Raw genomic sequence first — 22,820 nt, 5'->3', positions numbered from 1 at the left:
ACTTGTGTTACAAGTGGTGTAGCTCACACTTATGGGTGAGACTGTGTGTATGCATCTCAGGATCTATGTACTCTGTGTCTGGGTAGCTGCAGGGGACTTGTATTAAGGCCTTGCCTTCGGCATGTGCCATATATGTAATTAAAGGAGAGAAAGCAGAGGGATAGATCAATGAAAATGACTGCCCTGGTACCATTAGAGGAAGGGTCTGGTGAGGAGCAGCTGAGGAAACTGGGAAGCTCTCAGTGCTTTTCTGTCCCAGCTGGACAAATGCTGCTGAAGTTCACACCACAAGATGCTAATTCCCGATGTGTTTCTTGCAATCAGTGCCAATAGAGGCCTGTGTAACCACTTCTTTGTTTCAGCTTGGCTCATGCCCAGGGCCACTTATTGTTTTCTTTCTCCCTTTTCTGAGGAAGCAGTATCCTTGTCTGAGCATGAACTGCACTAATCCAAGGGTAGCTTTCTGTAGAAATGGATGAAAAGGAAGAGGAGCCTCAAGGCTGGGATTAATGATGTTATCTAGAAACTAGGAAATGAATGCAGATTCCAGCAGAAGTCTGGGGCTGTTGTTTCCATTTTCTGCTTGGCTGGGCCCTGTTTCAGCTGGGAACAGAACCTTTCTAGCCAAATCCAGGTGCAGTGTAGTGAGACTCAAGTGGTTACTTTGAAGATTTCTTTCACTGAACTAATTCGATGCCTGTGGAAATAATCTTGTGTATCTAAGTATTAACATCTCTTTTTTTCCCCTCCCCTTTGTTTCTACTGACAATGGCATAAAAATCCTCCCTCACTATTGTTCAGTTTTTCTTGAGGCCCCTTACTTGAAAAGATTCATAGAATGGGTTTGGTTAGGAGGGACCTTAAAGATCAGCTAATTCCAACCCTCCTCCTATGGGTAGGGACATGTCCTGCTAGACCAGGTTGCAGCCTGGCCTTGGAACACCTCCACAACCTCCTTGGCCAACCCTTGTACTTCCCACGAAGGAAGAAGGATGACACAGAGCACTGCTGCAAGGACAACTAAGCCAGCATCAGCTGGAACTGATCTTCCTCACCATGTGGGGGACATAATGGCTCAAGTCCTGGAGAGATCTTGCTGTGATCAACACTGGAAGGTCACAAGCTTAGAGTAAAGTTCTTGTATGGCTTGTGTGAGTTTCAGCAGCTTACAGCTGCCTGAACACAGCCAGGCTGCTTCTGAAAAAGTTACCTTGACTGCTTAATTCCTGAATTTCTTGGTTTCTTTTCCTATTTCTTTAGGGCAGGTGACATCACCGAGCTTAAAATCCTGGAGATCCCAGGGCCTGGGGACAGCAGACAGTGCGGGGACCTGCAGCAGGCAGAAATGGGCATCCCTGGCGTCGGATGCCAAGTGGGTCCCAGTCAGAATGGCACTGGCAAGGTGTTGAAGAAGCCCATCTCCAGCAGTGCCCCTCAGAACATCCCCAGGAGGACAGACATGAAGAACCAGGAGATCATCATCTCTCCACAGCAGCAGTGCTCCAAGAGCTACATGGATCGCCACGTGGAGACGCTGAGCCAGTCCAAAGGCTTCCGCCGCAGGCACAACTCCTGTGAGTAGCTGTCTTAGTCTGCACCTTGCCTTCTGGCCTGCCCCAATTCCTTCCCTTCTTCAGTCACTAACTACAAGAAGGTCATTCAGCTGGTGGAGTGGGTCTGGAGAAGGGCAGTGAAGCTGGTGGAAGGTCTGGAGGACAGGTCTAGTGAGGAGCAGCTGAGAGAACTGGAGCTGGTTAGCCTGGAGGCTGAGAGGAGACCTCATTGCTCTCTACAACTTCATGAAAGCAGGCTGGAGTGAGGTAGGGGATCATAGAATCATAAAATTAAGCAGGTTGGAAAAGAGCTCCAAGCTCAGCCAGCCCAACCTAGCACCCAGCCCTGCCCAACCAACCAGACCATGGCACTAAGTGCCCCAGCCAGGCTTTTCTTCAACACCTCCAGGCACGGCCACTCCACCACCTCCCTGGGCAGCCCATTCCAATGCCAATCACTCTTTCTGCCAACAACTTCCTCCTCACAGCCAGCCCAGACCTGCCCTGCCACAGCTTGAAGCTGGGTTCCAGTTTCTTATCCTGTCCCTGGGCACCACTGACAAGAGCCTGGCCCCAGCCTCTTGCCCCACGGCCTTCAGCTCTTGCTAAGCATTGCACAGATCTCCCCTGGGGCTTCTCCAGGCTCACCAGCCCCAGGGCTCTCAGCCTTTCCTCTTTGCAGAGATGTTTCAGGCCCCTCAGCAGCTTTGTAGCCTCCACTGGACTCTCTCCACTATTTCCCTATCACTCTTGAACTGGGGAGCCCAAAACTGGACACAGGACTTCAGATATGGCCTCAGTAGAGAACCTTCTTTGTTTTGCATAAGCACAACAGCAGCTCAGGTTTTCTTTTGCAGACTTTAAACAAGTTAAGACTTTAACCAAGCTGTGTGGCACAGGTGACTTGCTAGAGGGCAGGGATCCATCCAGAGGGACCTGCACAGGCTGCAGAGCTGTGCCCAGGCCAACCTCATGGCATTCAACAAGGCCAAGGGTAAGGTCCTGCACCTGGGTGGGTGCAATCCCAAGCACAGCTCCAGGCTGGGTGGGGAATGGCTGAGAGCAGCCCTGAGGAACAGGCCCTGGGGATCTGGGCTGATGCAAAGGTCAACCTGAGCCTGCAGGGTGAGTGCAGCCCAGACACAACCTTGTGCTGGGCTGCAGCAAGAGCAGTGTGGGCACAGGGCAAGGGAAGGGATTCTGCCCCTTGGCTCTGCTCTCCTCAGACCCCACCTGCACTCCTGGGGGCAGCTCTGGAGCCTCCAGCACAAGCAGGACATGGAACTGCTGGAGCCAGTCCAGAGGAGGCCACCAAGATGCTGAGAGGGCTGCAGCAGCTCTGCTGTGAGCACAGGCTGAGAGAGTTGGGGCTGTGCAGCCTGGAGAGGAGAAGGCTTGGAGGAGACCTCGGAGTGGCCTTCCAAGATCTGAAGGGAGCTACAGGAAGGTTGAGGGGGGACTATTGATGAGGTCTGGTCATGACAGCATGAGGAGGAGGAATGGGTTTGAAGTGGCAGAGGGGAGATTGAAAGTGGATGTTAGGAAAGGGTTCTTTAGAGTGAGGGTGGTGAGAGACTGGCACAGGTTGAGGGTGGTGAGAGACTGGCACAGGTTTTCCAGGGAGGTGTTCAGGACCAGCTTGGATGAGGCTTTGAGTGACCTGTTCTGGTGAGAGGTGTCCCTGCCTATGGTGAGGGGCTGGAACTGGCTGAGCTTTGAGGTCCCTCCCAACCTAAACCATTCTATGACTCTAAGTTGAGCCAGGTGCTAGCTTTGGGTTAGCTTGGATTGATTTTAGGGTAAATGAGGTGGAGAAATGAACTCTTACCCTCTAAAACAGGTCTGTTTGGACATCTGGGCAGATGATCTTGGGAGGGGGATGGAGGAGGCTCTGTGGTGGGTACAGGCAGCTGGGGAAGAACTGGCTGAGATGTCATCTAGAGCTGAAGTCCTGGAGGGTTTAGCACAGCTGGAAGCTGACCTCTTGGTGCCCTTTAGCGTGCTAAGTCAGGGGCAGAGTTCCCCCTTCGGGGTTGCTGTGTGACAGGAATCAGTAAACAGCAAATGCCAAGGCAGGTTTCACAACAATGGCTTCTGTGCTGTGCTGGCACCAAGCTCCTTCATGCCAAGCATCTCACAGGAAAGCAGCCAGCTCACTAGGGACTTCACAGCTGCTTGTGTGCTCTTCATGAAGGCTTTGGGATTTTTTTTCTCCCTTAAGACACAAGAAAAGTTTGGAAAGTGTTGGTTATCTTTTGAGGGAGGTGCTTCTCTGTGTGGCCTCAAGCTGCCAGCTTGGTGGTGGAGCTGTTCTCCTGAAGAAGCTTCACACTGCCACATGCAGGGCAAAGGGGGCTGGAAGCTGCCATCTGAAGGGAGCTGGGCTAGAAGATCTGGCTTTCTGCAGTTGCTTGGGTCAGGCAGCTTTTAGGGAATGGCTTGGTCTGGTGTGGCACACTAATGCCCTGGAAAGCAATGGGCTCTTCCTCTGTTGGGCAGAAGAATCTGAGATGTGGCTAAGTTTGCTCTTCCTTTGTCCACCTTTCAGGCTCTGCTCCTCTCCCTGAGTGTGCCCTTCCTTTGTCCACCTTTTAGGCTATGCTCCTCCTCTCCTGAGTGTGCCCTTCTTTTGTCCACCTTTCAGGCTCTGCTCCTCTCCCTGAGTGTGCCCTTCCTTTGTCCACCTTTTAGGCTATGCTCCTCCTCTCCTGAGTGTGCCCTTCCTTTGTCCACCTTTCAGGCTCTGCTCCTCTCCTGAGTGTGCCCTTCCTTTGTCCATCTTTTAGGCTCTGCTCCTCTCCTGAGTGTGGCCTTCCTTTGTCCACCTTTTAGGCTATGCTCCTCCTCTCCTGAGTGTGCCCTTCTTTTGTCCACCTTTCAGGCTCTGCTCCTCTCCCTGAGTGTGCCCTTCCTTTGTCCACCTTTCAGGCTCTGCTCCTCTCCCTGAGTGTGCCCTTCCTTTATCCACCTTTTAGGCTCTGCTCCTCTCCTGAGTGTGCCCTTCCTTTGTCCACCTTTTAGGCTCTGCTTCTCTCCCTGATCTTGTCCTTCCTTTATCCACTTTTTAGGCTCTTCTCTTTCCCCTAAACAGAATCAGCTGCTACTCTTCTTGCCTGCCCAGATGGCAAGAGGAACCCCACCTGATTTCACTCAGAGTTCTCTGAAAACCTCTGCCATGTCCTCTGCAACTTCATTTAGGAGGTGGTGAGGCAGTCTGGGAGGAGCCAGCTGGGCGTGTGGGTCAGCAGCTTTAGGGAGCTGCCCACCACAATGCAGGCACAGCTCGTTTTGATGAGGTACAGCCTTGGCTCCCATTCATGGTGTCTGCAGGGGAGCCTGGGGAGCTTTCCAGCCATTGTTCTCACAGTTTTTCTAGTGAAGCTTGGTTTTTGTTCCATCAGCATTTACAGGCTGCTCACATCAGCTGCCTCTGTCCCCTGGACCCACTGTATTGTGGTGGTGCAGCTATGCCCAATGTTTTGCTTTCCAGGTCAGCTGAGGGTGGTGCAGAGTTGTTTGGGGAAGAATCTGGCAAAGTGCAAACTTGTTGTGTAAAAAAGTTTCACTGGGTGTGTTTGCTCTAGGCTCTGGCTTACTCATTTTGCCTCGGGGAGGCCCTTGGCCATTACTCCAAGCAGGAATGGGTGAGTGTTTGGAGAGCTCAGACTCGAGGGAGATGGATTTAGATGAGATACTAGGAAGAAGTTCTCCCCCATGAGGGTGGTGAAGTGCTGGAACAGGTTGTCAAGAGTGCTGGATGTGATTCCCTTGTTGGTAGCAAGCAGAGTTGGTTGATTGTTCCCTACCAGGTTCCGTGCACCTTTTGGAGTTGTTCACCTGTTAGCTTTGGTTTGGGAATCCTTCATCTGCAGCAGGAAGTTCTGTGTCAGCAAAAAGCTTTCCCTCTCTCCCAAAACTATGCATGGAAATGGCTGCTCACAGCTGGCCTGCTGGAATTGTCCCTGCCAGAAAACATCATGGAATCAAGCAGGTTGGAAGAGAGCTCCAAGCTCAGCCAGCCCAACCTAGCACCCAGCCCCAACCAACCAACCAGACCATGGCACTAAGTGCCCCAGCCAGGCTTGGCTGCAACACCTCCAGCCACAGCCACTCCACCACCTCCCTGGGCAGCCCATTCCAATGCCAATCACTCTCTCTGCCAGGAACTTCCTCCTCACAGCCAGCCCAGACCTGCCCTGGCACAGCTTGAGCCTGGGTCCCCTTCTTCTGCTGCTGGCTGCCTGGCAGCAGAGCCCAACCCCAGCTGGCTACAGCCTCCCTGCAGGCAGCAATGAGCTCTGCCCTGAGCCTCCTCTGCTGCAGGCTGCACCCCCCCAGCTCCCTCAGCCTCTCCTCACAGGGCTGTTCTCCAGGCCCCTCCCCAGCCTTGCTGCCCTTCTCCAAACACCTTCCAGCACTTCAACATCTCTCTGCAGTGGAGGATCCCAGAACTGGACACAAAGCCTTACCCTTTCCTCTCTCCCAAACCCCACGTTGTCACTAGAAGTTCTTGAGTTCTGTGAGCTGGCATTCAGTGGATTGTTGGCAAAATCCCAGCCTGGTGGAGTTTGGAAGGCAGCTCTAGGGATCATCCAGTTCAACCATGAAGAAATGGCCTCAGGTTGTGCCAGAGGAGGTTTAGGTTGGACATGAGGAATGATTTCTTCCCCAAAAGGGTTGTCAAACCCTGGAGCCGGCTACCCAGGGCAGTGGTGGTAGAAGCATTTGAAAGCTGTGTAGGTGTGGTGCTAAGGGACATAAAGGAGCTGGGGTTGTTGAGCCTGGAAAAGAGGAGGCTCTGGGCAGACCTAATAGCAGTCTGCCAGCACCAGAAGGGGACTACAGGAAGGCTGTAGAGAGACACTTTGCAAAGGCCTGCAGGGACAGGATGAGGGCAATGCCTTCAGACTAGAGCAGAGCAGATGAAGATTGGACGTGAGGAACGAGTTCTGCACTGCGAGGGTGATGGAACACTGCAGTAGGTTACCCAGGAGGTGGTGGGAGCCCTGTGCCTGGAGATATTTAAGGGTGAGGCTCAAGAGGGCTTTGGGCAAGCTGCTGTAGGTGAGGATGTCCCTGCTGACTGCAGAGGAGGTTGAGCTCTGTGACATTTGGATGTCTCTTCCGACCCAAGCCATTGTATGGATTCTGTGCTTTAGTGGTGACCTGGTGGGGCTCAATTACTGGTTGAATTTGATCATCTTCAAGGTCTTTTCCAAGCTAAGTGACTCTGTGAAACATGCAGAGGCTTTACTGCTGTGGTCAGGCTTGTTTTCCTCCCCTTGGTGCTGCTGGAAAGTCCCTGAGAGTCCCTTTCCTGCCACTCTCCTCCTGTTTTCCGTCCGCTGCTCTTGGCGTCAGGCCCGCAGCGAGTAGCTGCAGACAGAAGCTGCCCTCTTTGCCTGTCTGCTGAGTGGGGTGAGCAGAAGTGGCTTTTCCCATGCCTTCAAACTGGCTTTCATTTTCATTCAGGGTCCTCCAGCAGCCGTCACCCCAACCAAGTGACCCCAAAGAAGAGCGGCTTGAAGAACGGGCAGATGAAGAGCAAGGACGACGAATGCTTCGGGGACGACATCGACGAGATCCCCGACACGGATTTCGACTTCGAAGGCAACCTGGCCCTTTTTGACAAGGCAGCTGTCTTTGAGGAGATCGAGACCTACGAGAGGAGGAGTGGCACTCGCTCCCGGGGGACCCCTAACGAGAAACCAGCGCGCTACAGGCACGATGAGAACATCCTGGAGTCGGAGCCCATCGTCTACAGAAGGATTGTGGTGCCTCAGAACGCTAACAAGGAGTTCTGCACGGGTATGTGTGATGGTTTGGGTGTTGCCTTGACTCCTCACTCTTAGGAAATCACCCAGACTAGACTCAGCCAGCTGGAAGTTGAGGAATGGAGCTTTCTATTTACAGCTTAGCACAATATCCAAGCAGATCTTTAACCTGCATACAGCTGTAAATGTAATAGAGAAACACAACAGCCCTCCCAGAAATAAAGAGTCCCCAGGAGGGGCTCCCAACCACCCTTCCTCCCCTCTACCTTATCCCTTATGTGCACGGTGAGTTTGGAGGATCAGCAAGGAAGAGTTAGAAGCAGAAGGGTTAGTTACACAGGAGCAGCCCAGGGAGAAAGCATAGGCTCAGACAGAACCCCCACACACACACATTTTCTTACCTGTATTTGTGTTCTTGATCTCATACATCTCAGCAAGCCTGTGAGTGAAGCAGGCATCAGCATTGTTTTAACAGCCTAGCATCTATTTTTTCTCATTAAAATACTCCACTTAGCCTCAAACCAGCACAGTATGCCACCTCCTCCTCCCCTAGCCAGAAGGGTGCAGGCTCTGCTGCATTCATAGAACCAAGCAGGTTGGCAGAGAGCTCCAAGCTCACCCAGCCCAACCTAGCACCCAGCCCTGCCCAACCAACCAGACCATGGCACTAAGTGCCCCAGCCAGGCTTGGCTGCAACACCTCCAGCCACGGCCACTCCACCACCTCCCTGGGCAGCCCATTCCAGTGCCAATCACTCTCTCTGCCAGGAACTTCCTCCTCACATCCAGCCCAGACCTGCCCTGCCACAGCTTGAGCCTGGGTCCCCTTCTTCTGGTGCTGGCTGCCTGGCAGCAGAGCCCAACCCCAGCTGGCTACAGCCTCCCTGAAGGCAGCTGCAGACAGCAATGAGCTCTGCCCTGAGCCTCCTCTGCTGCAGGCTGCACCCCCCCAGCTCTCTCAGCCTCTCCTCATAGGGTTTGTGTTCCAGGCCTTTCATCAGCTTTATCACCCTTCTCCAAGCACCTCAACATCTCTCTTGACTTGAGGAGCCCAGAACTGGGCACAGCACTCAGAGTGCATGTGGTGGGTTGGTTTCCTCAAGAGTTGTCTGTCAGCTTGGTGTGGTGCCAAGGAGGCTGTGCCTTTAGCAGTGGTTTGCTTGGAAAAGGCCTCTCAGTTTATCAAGTCCAACCATCAGCCCAGCACCACCATGGTCATTAACCATGTCCCCAAGTGCCATGGCCACACATTCCTCGAATGCCTCCAGGCAGAGTGGCTCCAACAACTCCCTGGGTAGCCTGTTCCAATCCCTGACCACACCTGCAGCAAAGAAATTGTTCCTCATCTCCAGCCTAAACCTCCCTGGTGCAATTGCAGGCCATTTCCTCTCATTCTGTTAGCTGGAAGTAGGGGGAAGAGACCAACCTCACCTCCCTCCAGCCTTCCCTCAGAGAGTTGCAGTGAGGTCTCCTCTCAGCCTCCTCTTCTCCTGGCTACACAACCCCAACTGCTTCTCACCAGACCTGTTCTCTGGGCCCTTCACCAGCTCTGGGGAGGTTGGATCTGGGCCTCTTAGCTCCAAGCAAGCTTTATCTGCTGTTTTTCTGAGATAAATATACTTGGCTAGGGCTACAAAGGGGAAGTGTTTTTGTGGTAAGGAACAAAGCTGATGGTTGGATAACAGGACTGGAAGCTGAGCAGGAGCCCTTTGACTCCTTGCTTTGATTTCAAGAGCGTGACAAGCCTGTGGCCACTTGATTGGGCTGTGCAGCCTGGAGAAAAGAAGGTCTCAAGGAGATCTTAGAGCAGTCTTCCAGTATCAGAAGGGGCCTAGAGCAGAGCTGGGGAGTGACTTTTGGCAAGGACTTGTAGGGATAGGATGAGGGGCAATGGCTTTGAGCTGCAAGAAAGGAGATTGAGACAGGAGATTAGGAAGAACTTCTTTCCAGTGAGGGTGGTGAGAGACTAGCACAGGTTGCCCAGGGAGATTGTGGACATCTCATCCCTGGAAGTGTTCCAGGCCAGACTGGATGAGGCCTTGAGCAGCTGAGTGTAGCTGAGAGGCATCCCTGCTCGTGGCAGGGAGGTATCAGTAGATAATTACCAAGTCCCTTCCAGCCTAAGCTACTCTCTATTCCATCATCATAGAACCTTTAAGGTTGGAAACAGCCTCCAAGACCATCAAAAGCAGCTGTTAACCTGGCACTGCCAAGCCCACCACTAAACCCTGTCCCTCAGCACCATGTCTCCATGGCTTTTAAACCCTTCCAGGGATGGTGACTGCACCACTGCCCTGGTCAGCCTCTTCCAGGCTTTAACTACTCTTTCAGGGAAGAAATTGTCCCTCACTAAACCTGCCTTGGTGCAACTCGAGGCTGCTTCCTCTTGTCCTATCACTTGCCCCTAGGGAGGAGAGACCAACAGCCCCACCTCACTCCAAGCACCTTTCAGGAAGCTGTAGAGAGCCAGGTGGTTTCCCTCAGCCTCCTTTTCTCCATACCAAACAACTGCAGCTCCCTCAGCCACTCCTGTTCCTGAACTCCACCTTCCTGCCCTCTGGAACCTCCTGGCTGCCCATTCACAGGGCGCTGAAGGAGCAGCCTAGTGAAGGACCTGCTCTTGCCTTGTTCTGCTCTTGGTAAAGCCTGCCTGGGGAGGCTGGTAGGCAACTCCCTCTCTGTAGCTGTGGGGTCTTGGAGGCCTCATTAGCTGCTGTTGGGTGATTAGTGTCCCCTGTGGTGTCGCACAACGGGCAGGGCATTTGGCAGCTACAGTCCCCAGGCGCCTGTGCTGAGCAGGGCACATTCACAGTCCCCTCAACCGTGGCAAAAGCCTCCCAGTGCCTCTCTAGGTGTTTCTCCCACAGAGAGTGACTTCCTTTGTGTCTGCTGCTGAAGTTTGCTTCTGCTTTGGCAACAGCTGTGACCTGCCTGCTGCTTCTGGTGTTGGATCTGGAGCCCTTGGTAGCCGGTGTGAAGGACAGAGATGCTCAGTGTGCCTGACTGTCCCTTGGGAAGTAATCCTGCTGGCTTTGTTTAGTGCCTGGAAGGAGGATGCTGAGCTGTAGCAGCTCCAAGGGCTGGAATCAAATAAGTGCTGCCAACCCCCAGCCCCATGATTCTGGCTTTATCTATAGTAGGAATCTGGGGAGGTTGTGCTTCTGATTTCTCCCTGCAGGCTTTTCTCTGGACTCTTAGAGCTGTGCCTGCAGAAGCACTTCCTAGTTGGAGGAGCAATCAGTACTCTTTCATCTTTTTTATCCTAGACCAATCTCAAAGGTTAGAACAGCTCTGACTGATGCAATGATGACTCTTATCTGCTTTCACAACACAAGCAAAGTGGTGCTGGTGGTTGACAGTGAGGCTAACACCCAGCTCTCCTGACTGTGGGAGAGGAGAGAGCCTGTCAGCCTTGCTGTGCTTTTTTATGCCACCTTCCCATGTAGCCAGGAAAGAACCAGACCTGGGCAGTGGTTAAACCAGCAAGCTGCTGGTGCTGGTTCTACAAAAGATTTCATCTCCAGGGCTTCCAGTCTGGGTGAACAAAACTTGATTTGTGCAGGGTGTGGGCAAAGCTTGAGCAGCTGAGTCCACCAGGATGCTGTCAGGTAGGTGTGTCTTAGCACGGGGTTTAGAAGTGAGCAGGAAATGAGGTGTGGGGGCTTTGTTCCAAAGAGATATGAACATCTGAAGCTAAAGGAGCTTAGCAGGGCTTGGCTGGTAGGGTCTTTTAGGCTGGAAAGGACCTGTGAGGTCATCAAGTCCAACCATGAAGCCAGCACTAAACCACGTCACTTGGCACCACATCTGTGTAGCTTAGAAGTCCTTCTAGGGATGAGGACTCCACTGCTGCCCTGGGCAGCCTGTTCTAAGTTGTGACAGCCCTTTAGGGGAGAAAATCTTTCCACATGTCCAAACTAAACCTGTCCTGGAGCAACTTGTGGGCATTTCCTCTTGTCCTGTCACTTGTTACTAGGGAGAGGAGACCAACCCCCACCTGGCTCCAGCCTCCTTTCAGGGAGTTGTAGGGAGCAATGAGGTCTCCCCTCAGCCTCCTTTTCTCCAGCTGCTCCTCATCAGCTCTGTTCTCCAGACCCTTCACCAGCTTGGTTGCCTTTCTCTCGCCCTGCTCCAGCCCTTCAATGTCCTTCTTGGAGTGAGAGGCCCAAAACTGAACCCAGTACTCAAGGTGTGGTCTCACCAGTGCTGAGTACAGAGGGACAACCTCTTCCCTGCTCCTGCTGGCCACACTAGAATCACAGAATCAACCAGGTTGGAAGAGACCTCCAAGATCATCCAGTCCAGCCTAGCACCCAGCCCTATCCAGTCAACTAGACTATTGCTGATCCAGGCCAGGATGCTGTTGGCCTTCCTGGCCCCCTGGGCACACTCTGGCTCATTTTCAGCCAACTGTCAACCAGCACTCTGAGTTCCTTTTCTGCTGGGCAGTCCCCAGCCACTCTGCCCCAAGCCTGGAGTGTTCATGAGCCTGTTGGCAAGTGCAGGACCCAGTACTTGGCCTTTTTGAACCTCATCCCAGCCAGCCTGTTCAGGGCCCTCTGCAGAGCCTCCCTACCCTTGGTCATGGCTGAGCTCAGTCCATCTCCAAGGCCCCACACAGGAGCTGCTCTTCCCTCTTTTGGTCTGGCTGCTCTCTACCTGTCTCTTCACAATGCTTGAAAGAGAAAATGAACTCCTCCAAACTCCCTGGAGAGGCTGATTCTTGTGTGAGCTGTGAGCTGTCCTCTGCTTCCAGAGCTGGAGAGGCTGATGCTTGTGTGAGGTGTGAGCTGTCCTGTGCTTCCAGAGCTGGAGAGGCTGATTCTTGTGTGAGCTGTGAGCTGTCTTGTGCTTCCACAGCTGGAGAGTCTGATGCTTGTGTGAGGTGTGAGCTGTCCTGTGCTTCCAGAGCTGGAGAGTCTGATGCTTGTGTGAGGGGTGAGCTGTCCTGTGCTTCCAGAGCTGGAGAGGCTGATGCTTGTGTGAGGTGTGAGCTGTCCTGTGCTTCCAGAGCTGGAGAGGCTGATGCTTGTGTGAGGTGTGAGCTGTCTTGTGCTTCCAGAGCTGGCCAGCTAGACAATTTCCATGTGTCTGTCTCCTCCTGCTGTTGCAGTGGTCTATGTTTGTGCAGCTCCATGGCTTGAATTCAGCTCTTACAGCACCAACCTTCTGTGGGTCTGTTGGAGCTCAGAGGAGCTGGCAGTAGCTGGAGTATCTCAGGTCACCATCAGTGACTCTGTAATCCCAAGCATTCCAGGCTGTCCAAATGGTTCCTTTTCACTCTTCCTCCCTCCTTCCCTCCTAACCTTCTTCGGTTATGCTAGCACATACCACATGCATAGCTTGGCTTCCAGTTCCTGGTCATTACTGGATTAAACTCTGCCTTGCCTGCACTGTGGCCACCACTTGCAGGCTCAACACCTCCACTTCTTCTTTTCCCACGTGGCACAAGGGGTGCAAATGCCTGTCCCCCACTCCTGGCTTGTTGAGCAGTGGTGTACTGTGTGCCACTGGCTCTGATGTGCTACTGAGATGTAGTCCAAAGCAGGCATTGATGTTGGTCAGGTGGAAAATGAGATGTTTGCACCTCAGTGTCCTTGCTGGGACCTTTCAAAAGCTAGAAGTGAAGTGCAACAATGAAAGCAGGGCTGTGGATGCTAGCAGAATGTGTCCATAATTAATAGAGTCTCTAAGGTTGGCAATGACCTCTAAGATCAAGTCCAACACCCTCTGTGACCATTGTCCATCCCCAGGTGTTGTATCCACACATCTCTTCAACACCACCAAGGATGGTGACTCCACCACTTCCCTGAGCAGCCTGTTCCAGTGCCTGTCTCTGTGTTCCTCCCACCAAAACTTCAAACTTGGCCCTTCAAGAAGCCTTTTTTTTACCCCTCTAGGGTAAGGAGGTAGTGAAGGAGAACCTTGCACCTAGAAGTGAAGGCATGCAGCAGGCAGAGTTAACGTGCTGGGCTCTGACTGCAGAACTCCACTGAGCCTGCCCTGTGTGGCTTTGATAGTTTGGGGTTGGTTTTTTTTTGCTGTGCCATGTCCTTGACTGACTTTTCTACTCTCTGTAGCTTTTAGCTCTTCAGGCAATGGCTGGCTGCCTGGCAGTGATTGTCTGTGCTGAGTGTGTGAAGTGTTTCTGGGATCTCTGGGTCGGGTGCAAATGAAGTTCACTTGCTCCAACCCCAGGAGAAAACAAAGCACTCATGGGGCAAAGTGTCTTTTGTCCCTGGGATGGGGGTTTGGTGTTGTGTTGGGTGGGGGTGGGTGGTTTTTTTTTTGCTCAGCTGGAGGGAATTGTGTTGGGAGAGGCTGACAGGGGAAGGTCAGCCAGAATTCCCAGAGAATTTGCCTTAATTAAAAAATAATGATGATTAACCCTCTCTAAAATCCAACCCTTAAGGTTGTGGGGAGGGGAAAGAAATGAATCACTCCTGTTTGTGGGAGGGGGTTTTGCTGAGTCTACAAGCAGGTGGCCTCAGCTTTACAGTTAGCAAAAGCCAGCAGGTAATGTCCCAGCAGCCTGGAGGGGACAAGAGTTAGATCTGCTTCACCTAACTCTGCCTGAGATCATGAGCTGGCTCTGGAAGCTGGATTTTATTGCTGGAGGAAGGTGGTGATGTTAACTCCTAAACCAGCTTTTAGTCTGGTCCATAGAATGGTTTGGGTTGGAAAGGACTTCCAAAAGTCATCCAGTCCAACCCCCTCTGCAGTCAGCAGGGGCAGCCTCAACTAGATCAGGTTACCCACAGCTCTCTTGAGCCTCACCTTGAATATCTCCAGGGATGAGGCCTCAACCACCTCCCTGGGCAGCTTGCTGCAGTGTTCCAGCACCCTCCTGGTGCAGAACTTGCTCCATCTTCTCTGCTCCTGCAGCTTGCTTGTGGGTTAACTTCTTGGGGAAGGTTCTAAATGGTTATGGAGAGGAATCATAGAATCAACAAGATTGGAAGAGACCTCCAAGATCATCCAGTCCAACCTAGCACCCAGCCCTATCCAGTCAACCAGACCATGGCACCAAGTGCCTCATCCAGGCTTTTCTTGAACACCTCCAGGGATGGTGACTCCACCACCTCCCTGGGCAGCCCAGGGTTCTGCTATCAGTCATGCTAAGGGAAATGGGGTTGTTTAATCTGGAGAAGAAGAGGCTGAGGGGAGAGACCTCATTGCTGGAGAGCTGCAGGAGGAAAGATGAAGCTGACCCTTAGCTGCTCTAGGAGCTCAAGAGGCATTTGGGCTTCTGACAGCAGTGTTCCTCTGGAGGGGAAAAAGTTGTTGAGGGTTGGCTCAGCAGTTTTGCTGCCACAAGGTACTCAAACCCTACCAGTCCATGTCTAGCAGTGCATAGTGAGCTTGGTCATGGTTATAGTGCCCAGGACAGTGCCTCAAACACACTTGATAAGGCTTCAGCAGTAACCCACTGCGTGTCACCAAACTACTTAGTCTCTCCCTGCCTTTGTGTTTTGGTGGTAGTGGTGCTGCTTGTTGTTCCAAGCAGCTGTAGAATACATTTATTTAATATTAAAAGGCCTGGGCTAATTAATTTTATTGCCTTCATTACTGAACAATAAAAGCAGCAGTGTCCAACCCAAACATAATTAGGGCTGGCAGGAGCTCAGCTCTGCCGCGGCATTCGCATTGTTCCTGGGTTTGCACCTCGCCTCCTCCATCACTTGCTGCCAGAGTTTGTTTAACTCCCTCAGCCTGCTTTGGGTAAGCAAGTCTGACTGGTTGGGCCTTGCGTGAGTGAGTGTGAAGAGGGGAAGTTCTCTTGGCATTTCAGCCTGCTCTTCAGAGGGAGCAATTAGGCCAAAGTGTAAGCGCTGGCATGCTAAACACAAAGTTCAGCTCCTGCCTCTGCTGCCTCCCACTAACCCCCTTTCTGTTAACCCACTGGGCACCGAGCTGCTGGCTGCTGGGGGGAGCTGGGGCTTGCTGGGGAAAGGATGGAGAGAAAGCTGGAGAGCAGGCAGCAAGAAAGGCATCTGGGGGTGCTGGTAGTGTGCCAGGTGGGCAGCAGAGCCAGTGGCATCCTGGGCTGGCTCAGGAGCAGTGTGGGCAGCAGGACAAGGGAGGTTCTTCTGCCCCTTTGCTCAACACTGCTCAGGCTACCCCTGCAGTGCTGTGTCCAGTTTTGGGCTCCTCAACTCAACAGAGCTGTTGAGGTGCTGGAAGGTGTTTGGAGCAGGGCAGCAAGGCTGGGGAGGGGCCTGGAGCACAGCCCTGTGAGGAGAGGCTGAGGGAGCTGGGGGGGTGCTGCCTGCAGCAGAGGAGGCTCAGGGCAGAACTCATTGCTGCCTGCAGGGAGGCTGTAGCCAGCTGGGGTTGGGCTCTGCTGCCAGGCACCCAGGGACAGAAGAAGGGGACCCAGGCTGAAGCTGTGGCAGGGCAGGTCTGGGCTGGCTGTGAGGAGGAAGTTGTTGGCAGAGAGAGTGATTGGCATTGGAATGGGCTGCCCAGGGAGGTGGTGGAGTGGCCGTGGCTGGAGGTGTTGCAGCCAAGCCTGGCTGGGGCACTTAGTGCCATGGTCTGGTTGGTTGGTTGGGGCTGGGTGCTAGGTTGGGCTGGCTGAGCTTGGAGCTCTCTGCCAACCTGCTTGATTCTATGATTGCCTAAGTGGTTATGGAGAAGGTGCTGGTAGCAGTTGTGCTAAGTGGGGTAGGTACCCGATGTTTGTGGGAGCTGGAGTTGTTTAGTCTGGAGAAAAGGAGGATGAGGGGAGGCCTCTTGGCTCTCTACAAGTGATTCTCCCCCTGTGCTCAGCACTGGTGAGGTCACACCTCCAATACCAGTCTCAGTTTTGGGCCTCTTAGCCAAGAAGGATGCTGAGGAGCTGGAGTGGGTCCAGAGAAGGGCAACAAAGCTAATGAAGGGTCTGGAGAACAGGGCTGGGGAGGAGCAGCTGAGGGACCTGGGGTTGTTCAGCATGGGGGAAGAAAGGCTGAGGGGGAGACCTTATGGCTCTCTACAACCCCCTGAAAAGAGGTTGGACTGAGGTGGAAGGTGTTCTCTTCTCAGTAAGAAATGATAGGATGAGAACCAGCTTCAAGATGCATCAGGGCAGGTTTAGGTTGGACAGCAAGAAAAGCTTGGAGTGGTTAAGACCTGGATAGGCTGCCCAGGGAGGTGGCTGCATGCCCATCCCTGGGGGTGTTTGAAAGAGGCAGAGATAAGGTGCTGAGGGCAGAGTTGGAGTTGGCCTAGATGATCTCAAAGGTCTTTTTCCCCCCTGAAACTTTGCTGTGGTTCCACTTTGGGGGAGTTCATACAAAACTTTAAGCAGAGAATTTGTGATCAGAAGACCTCCAAAGTACAGTTTGGGAGCCTCCCTCTGTTTCAGATGAGCAGAGGATGTGTCCCACTGAACTCTTTGGAGAGATCCTGACCTCAGGTCACTCGTTCCAAGTCCTCCCTCCAGCTTGACAAACAAGAGCTGCTGAAGTGGCAGGAGCATGGATGGGAGAGGGCTGAGGCTTGCGTGACTGGGGAGGCTGCTGGGGTGTGAGCGTGGGGCAGGTGCGTGACTGCTGCTGCAGGCTCAGGGCTATTAGTGCCTTATGACTCCCAACCTTCAGCAGCTGCTATCAGGAGGCTGAAGCCACTTTGATAAGGTGCCTGCTTGCATCTGTGCTGCCTGTAATGAGGGACTGTTAGCTAAGGTAGCTTAATTGGCGTTTGGCATGCGAGGTTGGGTGTTTGGGAGCTGCTTGTGCCCTCTGGATCTGGATCACTGGCTGGTGAGGTCAGAAGTAAAGGCCAGGAGGATTCAGCAGGTTCTCTTCCCACAGTGTTTTGTTGCCTTTTTGTCTTGGGGAAGCCTTCAAAATGAACAAAAGAGAAGAGGTGGTGGAGACCCAGGAGAGGTAGTGGTGGTGGAGGTGGCCTCATCCCTGGAGACATTAAGAGTCAGACTTGATGGGGGCCCTGAGCAGCTCCATTTAGTTAAAGGTGTCCCTGCTGACCTGCCAGGGGTTTGGTTGGACAAGATGACCTTTGAGGGTCCCTTTCAACCTGTTGCACTCTGTGGCAGAACAAGAGGGAATGGTCTCAAGCTGTGACTGGGTAGGTTTAGAGCAGATACTAGGGGAAAATTCTTGCCAGCAAGGGGGGTCAGGCATTGGAATGGACTGCCCAGGCATGTGCTGGAGTCACCAACCCTGGAGGTGTTTAAAAGTCGTTTGAATGTGGTGCCTGGGGCTGTGGCTTAGAGGTGAACCTTGTCGAGTAGGGATGTTGGTTGGATTTGGTGGTCCTGAGGAGCTTCTCCAACTGAAGTGTTTCTGTGATGTCCTGGTAAAACTTGCTTGACTTGCTGCTTTGTGACTGGGCCACCCTGGGGAAGGGTGGCAGGGTGAGGAACTCCTCACCACTAAAAGAGATGCTGCAGTTCTCGTTGGAATGTGGCAGCTCTGTGGTTTTGGCCTGCAGAAGGGCCCAAGCCATCAAGGAGCTGTTGGGTTTCCTCTCACAGTGGATGTGATGGTTCCCCTCTGAGCTCCTGTCCCTGCAGAACGTCTCTACTGGGCTGTGTCATCTTCTCACCGCTCTTTGCAGTCAGCACAGGCAGCCTGAGCACCCAGGTGTCTGCTGTTGTGCCCCAGTTGAGAGGCAGAGCAGCTGCTGGGAGTCCTGCACCTTTGTGAGCCATGGGAACAGACTGCTCTGCACCTCCTGTGCCTGGAGGAGTAAATTTAGAGGTCTCTCTCAGCCTGACTCTGCTGGAACTGCTTGTTCAGCTCAGGGCAGGGCTTGGGAATGCTGGGGACACAAGTTGCTGGCAGCTGTGCTCCAGTTGTGTGGTCATTCCTGTGCTGGGAGAGAATTCAGCTGCACTGCTGCTTAGCTGCAAGGCAGTCAAGGGCATCCAGGCCTTGCAGGAAGACATTTTGGGGGAAGAAGAGCTCTTATAGGTGCAAATCCTCCCATATGGAGCAAAGACACTCAGGTATCAGAGTTGTTTTGGGGAGTGGTAGAGTTGTTTAGGCTGGAGAAGGTTTTTAAGGTCGTTGAGTCCAACTGTTAACACCACCAAGTCTATTGCTAAACCACTTCCCTCAGCACCACATCCACCCTCCTTCTGAAACCCTTCAGGAAGCATGACTCCAGTACCTCCTTGGGCAGCCTCTTCCAGGGCTTGACCACTCTTCTGGGGAAGAAATTTTTCCCAACATCCAACCTAAACCTCCTCTGGTGTAGCTTGAGCCTGTTTGCTCTTGTCCTGTTTCTTGTTACCAGGGAGAAGGGACCAATCTCACCTGTCTCCAGCCTCCTGTCAGGGAGGTGTAGAGAGCAGCTACAAACTGCCTTCCTCTGTCTGTAGGGAGCAGTTGGGATGAGCTGCTTTAGGTGGCTGAAGCTTTTCAGAGTCTCCCCTCCCTGGCCAATCGCAGACTCAAGCAGGTTGGAAGAGAGCTCCAAGCTCAGCCAGCCCAACCTAGCACCCAGCCCTGCCCAACCAACCAGACCATGGCACTAAGTGCCCCAGCCAGGCTTGGCTGCAACACCTCCAGCCACAGCCACTCCACCACCTCCCTGGGCAGCCCATTCCAGTGCCAATCACTCTCTCTGCCAACAACTTCCTCCTCACAGCCAGCCCAGACCTGCCCTGGCACAGCTTCAGCCTGGGTCCCCTTCTTCTGCTGCTGGCTGCCTGGCAGCAGAGCCCAACCCCAGCTGGCTACAGCCTCCCTGCAGGCAGCTGCAGGCAGCAATGAGCTCTGCCCTGAGCCTCCACTGCTGCAGGCTGCACCCCCCCAGCTCCCTCAGCCTCTCCTCACAGGGCTGTGCTCCAGGCCCCTCCCCAGCCTTGCTGCCCTTCTCCAAACACCTTCCAGCACCTCAACATCTCTCTTGAACTGAATTTGGCACTTCTCTCCCCACTTCACTCCACACACCACCAGAAAAATTGCTGTGCCCTCAGAGGAGGTCCTGGAATCCTCTGTTTTTATTGCCAGCAGAGCTTACAGGTCTTTGCTGCAAGGTTTATTTCTGCCAGCTCAGCCTGCTTGGAGAACGAAAAGCTCAAGAGTGCTCCAGTGCAGTGTTCCTCTTACCTGCTGGTGGCAGGCAAGGCTGCTGCTGAAGGCAGGGGGAAGGATGGTGTTGCTGACAGCTGCAGGCACTGTTCTCACCACTTCACAAAGCCTCTCTTTGTTTGTTTTGTCTCCATCCTCCTGCTGGAGTGTTTCCTGGCTGGCAGACCAGGCTGGCAGAAACGTCTGACAAGGATTTTTTTCTTTCCTGCTCTTTCAGCCACTTCCATTCCCCTTCTGCTTCCAGGGTATCACAGCTTAGCTTTCGTGCCTGAGGCCAGTTCTTCTGGCAGGCCACAGCTCGGCTGGTTGGGAGGAGTGAGGTGAGTGCTGCAGATTTAGGGCTGGTCACTGTGTGCCAGCTGTGGGAAATCTTGAGTCCCAGCTGCCCTTCTGCCTTTCACAGTGGTTAGGAAGAGTTCAGTGTCTTTGGGAAGGGGTGGGAGTTAAAGCACTGGTGGCCTGGAGAGGGTTAAGAAGGAGCTTGATTGTAGAACAAGTTGGAACAGACCTTTCAGGTGAAGTCCAACCATTCTCTCACTCTACCCAGGCTGGTGCTAAACCGTGGCTGTCAGCACCACAGCTCTGCCTCTTGGAAACAGCTCCAGGGGTGGGGACTCAAACCACCTCCCTGGGCAGCCTGTGCCAGTCTTTGAGCACCCTTTTCATCTAGTGTCCAACCTAAACCTTCCCTGGTGCTTCTGGGGCCATATCCTAACGTCTCTTCTTAGGGAGACATGAGGAAATGTCTCTTCTTAGGAATCACTTCTTCTTAGGGAGAAGAGATCAGCACCCACCCAGCTCCAGCCTCTTTTTGGGGAGCTGTAGACAGCAATGAGGCCTTCCCTCAGCCTCCTCTTCCTCAGACTAAACAACCTCAGTTTCCTCAGCAGCCCTGCTCTCCAGACCCTGCATAGAATGGTTTAGGTTGGAAGGGACCTCAAAGCTCAGCCAGTTCCAACCCCCTGCCATAGGCAGGAACACCTCCCACTAGAACAGGGAGCTCAAGGCCTCATCCAGGCTGGCCTTGAACACCTCCAGGGAGGGAGCAGCCACAATCTCCCTGGGCACTCAGCCTTGTCACTCTTCTCTGGACCTGTTCCACCCCTTCAATGTCCCTCTTGCAGTGGGTGGCCCCAAAGTGACCCCAGCACTCAAGGTGTGGCCATAGCAGTGCTGAATGTTAAGAAGTTCCTCACAGCAAGAGTGATTGGCATTGGAATGGGCTGATGGGAGAGGTGGTGGAGTCCCCATCCCTGGAGGAGTTTAAGAGGAGGCTGGGTGAGGCACTTGGTGCCATGGGTTGGTGCATTGGTGGGTGAGAGGCTGGGTGATAGGCTGGACTCGATGAGCTCAAAGGTCTTTTCCAGCCTGGCTGATTCTGTGATTCTTGGGAGAGTCCAAAAGGTCTACTCAGTGCCTGTGTTTCTGAAGTTGCCTGCTGGCTTTTGGTGGACATCTGTCCTGTCAAGGCCAGCAGCTGGTCTGTGCTGTCTGCTGCACTCAGAGGAAAGTGCTTCTGATGGAGGAGTTTGTTCTCAGAGGGAAGCTGCGTTACTGTATTAAGTCATCCCTCGGTGACAGCTACTAAACCTTCTCCCTGTCATCATACCCAAGTGCTGTCATCTAACCCCAAGCCAGTCTGCAGCATTCTGGAGGGATTTTTCTGCTCACAGCTGCTTTTGCCTCCCTGCCCTCTCTCTGAACCCTAGACTCGGGGCTGGTTGTCCCAAGCGTGTCCTACGAGCTGCACAAGAAGCTGCTGTCGGTGGCGGAGAAGCACGGGCTGACTCTGGAGAGGAGGCTGGAGATGACAGGAGTGTGTGCCAGCCAGATGGCCCTCAGCCTCCTCGGGGGACCCAACAGGTAAAGCTCTGCCCCAGCTTCTCTGTCAGCCTGATTCCAGATTGGCCAGAGAGCAAGTGTCAGGCTCAGGCTTGCTGAAGCAGGAGGACTCACGCGGCCGGGCTGCTGCGTTCCCCTGTCTAGGAAAGGGCTGGCCGAAGGTCCTGTCTTGGATCAGTGACTCACTGAGGGCTGCTCTTTGGCTCCTGTGTTCCAGATTATTCTCACCACTGCTGTGGCCTCCTCTGGCCCTACTCCAGCCATTGAACTAACACCACCATGGCCGCTAAACCCTGTCCCCGAATGCCATGGCCACACATTTCTTGAGCACCTCCGGATTTGGTGACTCCACCACTTCCCTGGGCAGCCTGTTCCAATCCCTGACCACTCTTGCAGCAAAGAAATGTTTTCCTCATCTCCAACCTAACCTTCCCCTGGCACAATTTCAGGCCCTTTCTTCTTGTTCTAGCACCTAAGAAGAGACCAATCCCCACTTGGCTCCAGCCTCCTTCTAGGGTGCTGTAGCGAGCAATGAGGTCTTGTGATGGTTTGAGTGTTCCCTGCCCCCACCTCTCTTATGAAATCACCCAGACTAGACTCAGCCCAGCTGGAAGTTAAGGAATGAAGCTTTATACTCACAGCTTAGCACAGTGTCCAAGCAGACTAGACTCAGCCCAGCTGGAGGTTAAGGAATGAAGCTTTATACTCACAGCTTAGCACAGTGTCCAAGCAGAGTAGACTCAGCCCAGCTGGAGGTTAAGGAATGAAGCTTTATACTCACAGCTTAGCACAGTGTCCAAGCAGAGTAGACTCAGCCCAGCTGGAGGTTAAGGAATGAAGCTTTATACTCACAGCTTAGCACAGTGTCCAAGCAGAGTAGACTCAGCCCAGCTGGAGGTTAAGGAATGAAGCTTTATACTCACAGCTTAGCACAGTGTCCAAGCAGAGTAGACTCAGCCTAGCTGGGAGTTAGGAATGAAGCTTTATACTTACAGCTTAGCACAGTGTCCAAGCAGAGTAGACTCAGCCCAGCTGGGAGTTAGGAATGAAGCTTTATACTCACAGCTTAGCACAGTGTCCAAGCAGAGTAGACTCAGCCCAGCTGGAGGTTAAGGAATGAAGCTTTATACTCACAGCTTAGCACAATGTCCAAGCAGATGTTTACAACATTTGCAGCTATAGTCAGAAACAGACAAGTTAAAAGTCATACAGGAACACAACAGCCCTCACAGAAACCAGAGTCTCCAGGAGAGGCTCCCAACCACCCTTCCACCTTCTTTCCACCCTTCTACCTTATCCCTTACATGCAAGGTGGCAAGGGGGAGGTAAAAGCAGAATGAGTTGAGTTACACAGCAAAAGCACAGGGAGAAAGCACAGACCCCAACAGAGACACACCCCCACTCTGTCTTACCTATATTTGTGTCCTTGGTTTTATACATCTCAGCAAGCCTGTGAGTGAAGCAGACATCAGCCCTGTTTCCTTTTCACAGCCTTACAATCCAATTTTGCTCATTAAAGTATTCCAATTAACCTCAAACTAGCACAGGTCTCTCCTCACCCTCATCTTCTCCATGCTTAACACCCCCAGTTCTGGAGTGTGCCCAGAG

General features: G+C 53.1%; 1 protein-coding gene across 5 annotated transcripts in view; it reads left to right on the top strand.

The window, feature by feature from the left end:
• The window catches only part of EDC3 (enhancer of mRNA decapping 3), a 35,727-nt gene that overhangs the window by 6,353 nt on the left and 6,554 nt on the right, over positions 1-22,820 (top strand). For all 5 annotated transcript variants that reach the window (XM_064157263.1, XM_064157266.1, XM_064157264.1 and 2 more), the window contains exons 3-5: positions 1,261-1,574; positions 7,026-7,361; positions 21,080-21,233. In XM_064157263.1, the coding sequence (XP_064013333.1) occupies positions 1,261-1,574; positions 7,026-7,361; positions 21,080-21,233 (804 nt within the window). The remainder of the gene's footprint in view (positions 1-1,260; positions 1,575-7,025; positions 7,362-21,079; positions 21,234-22,820) is intronic.

This window comes from Pogoniulus pusillus, chromosome 17 (assembly GCF_015220805.1).
Source record: "Pogoniulus pusillus isolate bPogPus1 chromosome 17, bPogPus1.pri, whole genome shotgun sequence".
In the NCBI taxonomy this organism is placed as follows: domain Eukaryota; kingdom Metazoa; phylum Chordata; class Aves; order Piciformes; family Lybiidae; genus Pogoniulus; species Pogoniulus pusillus.
Note: the sequence above shows the minus strand (reverse complement) of the source record. Positions and strands in the feature narration are given on the sequence as shown.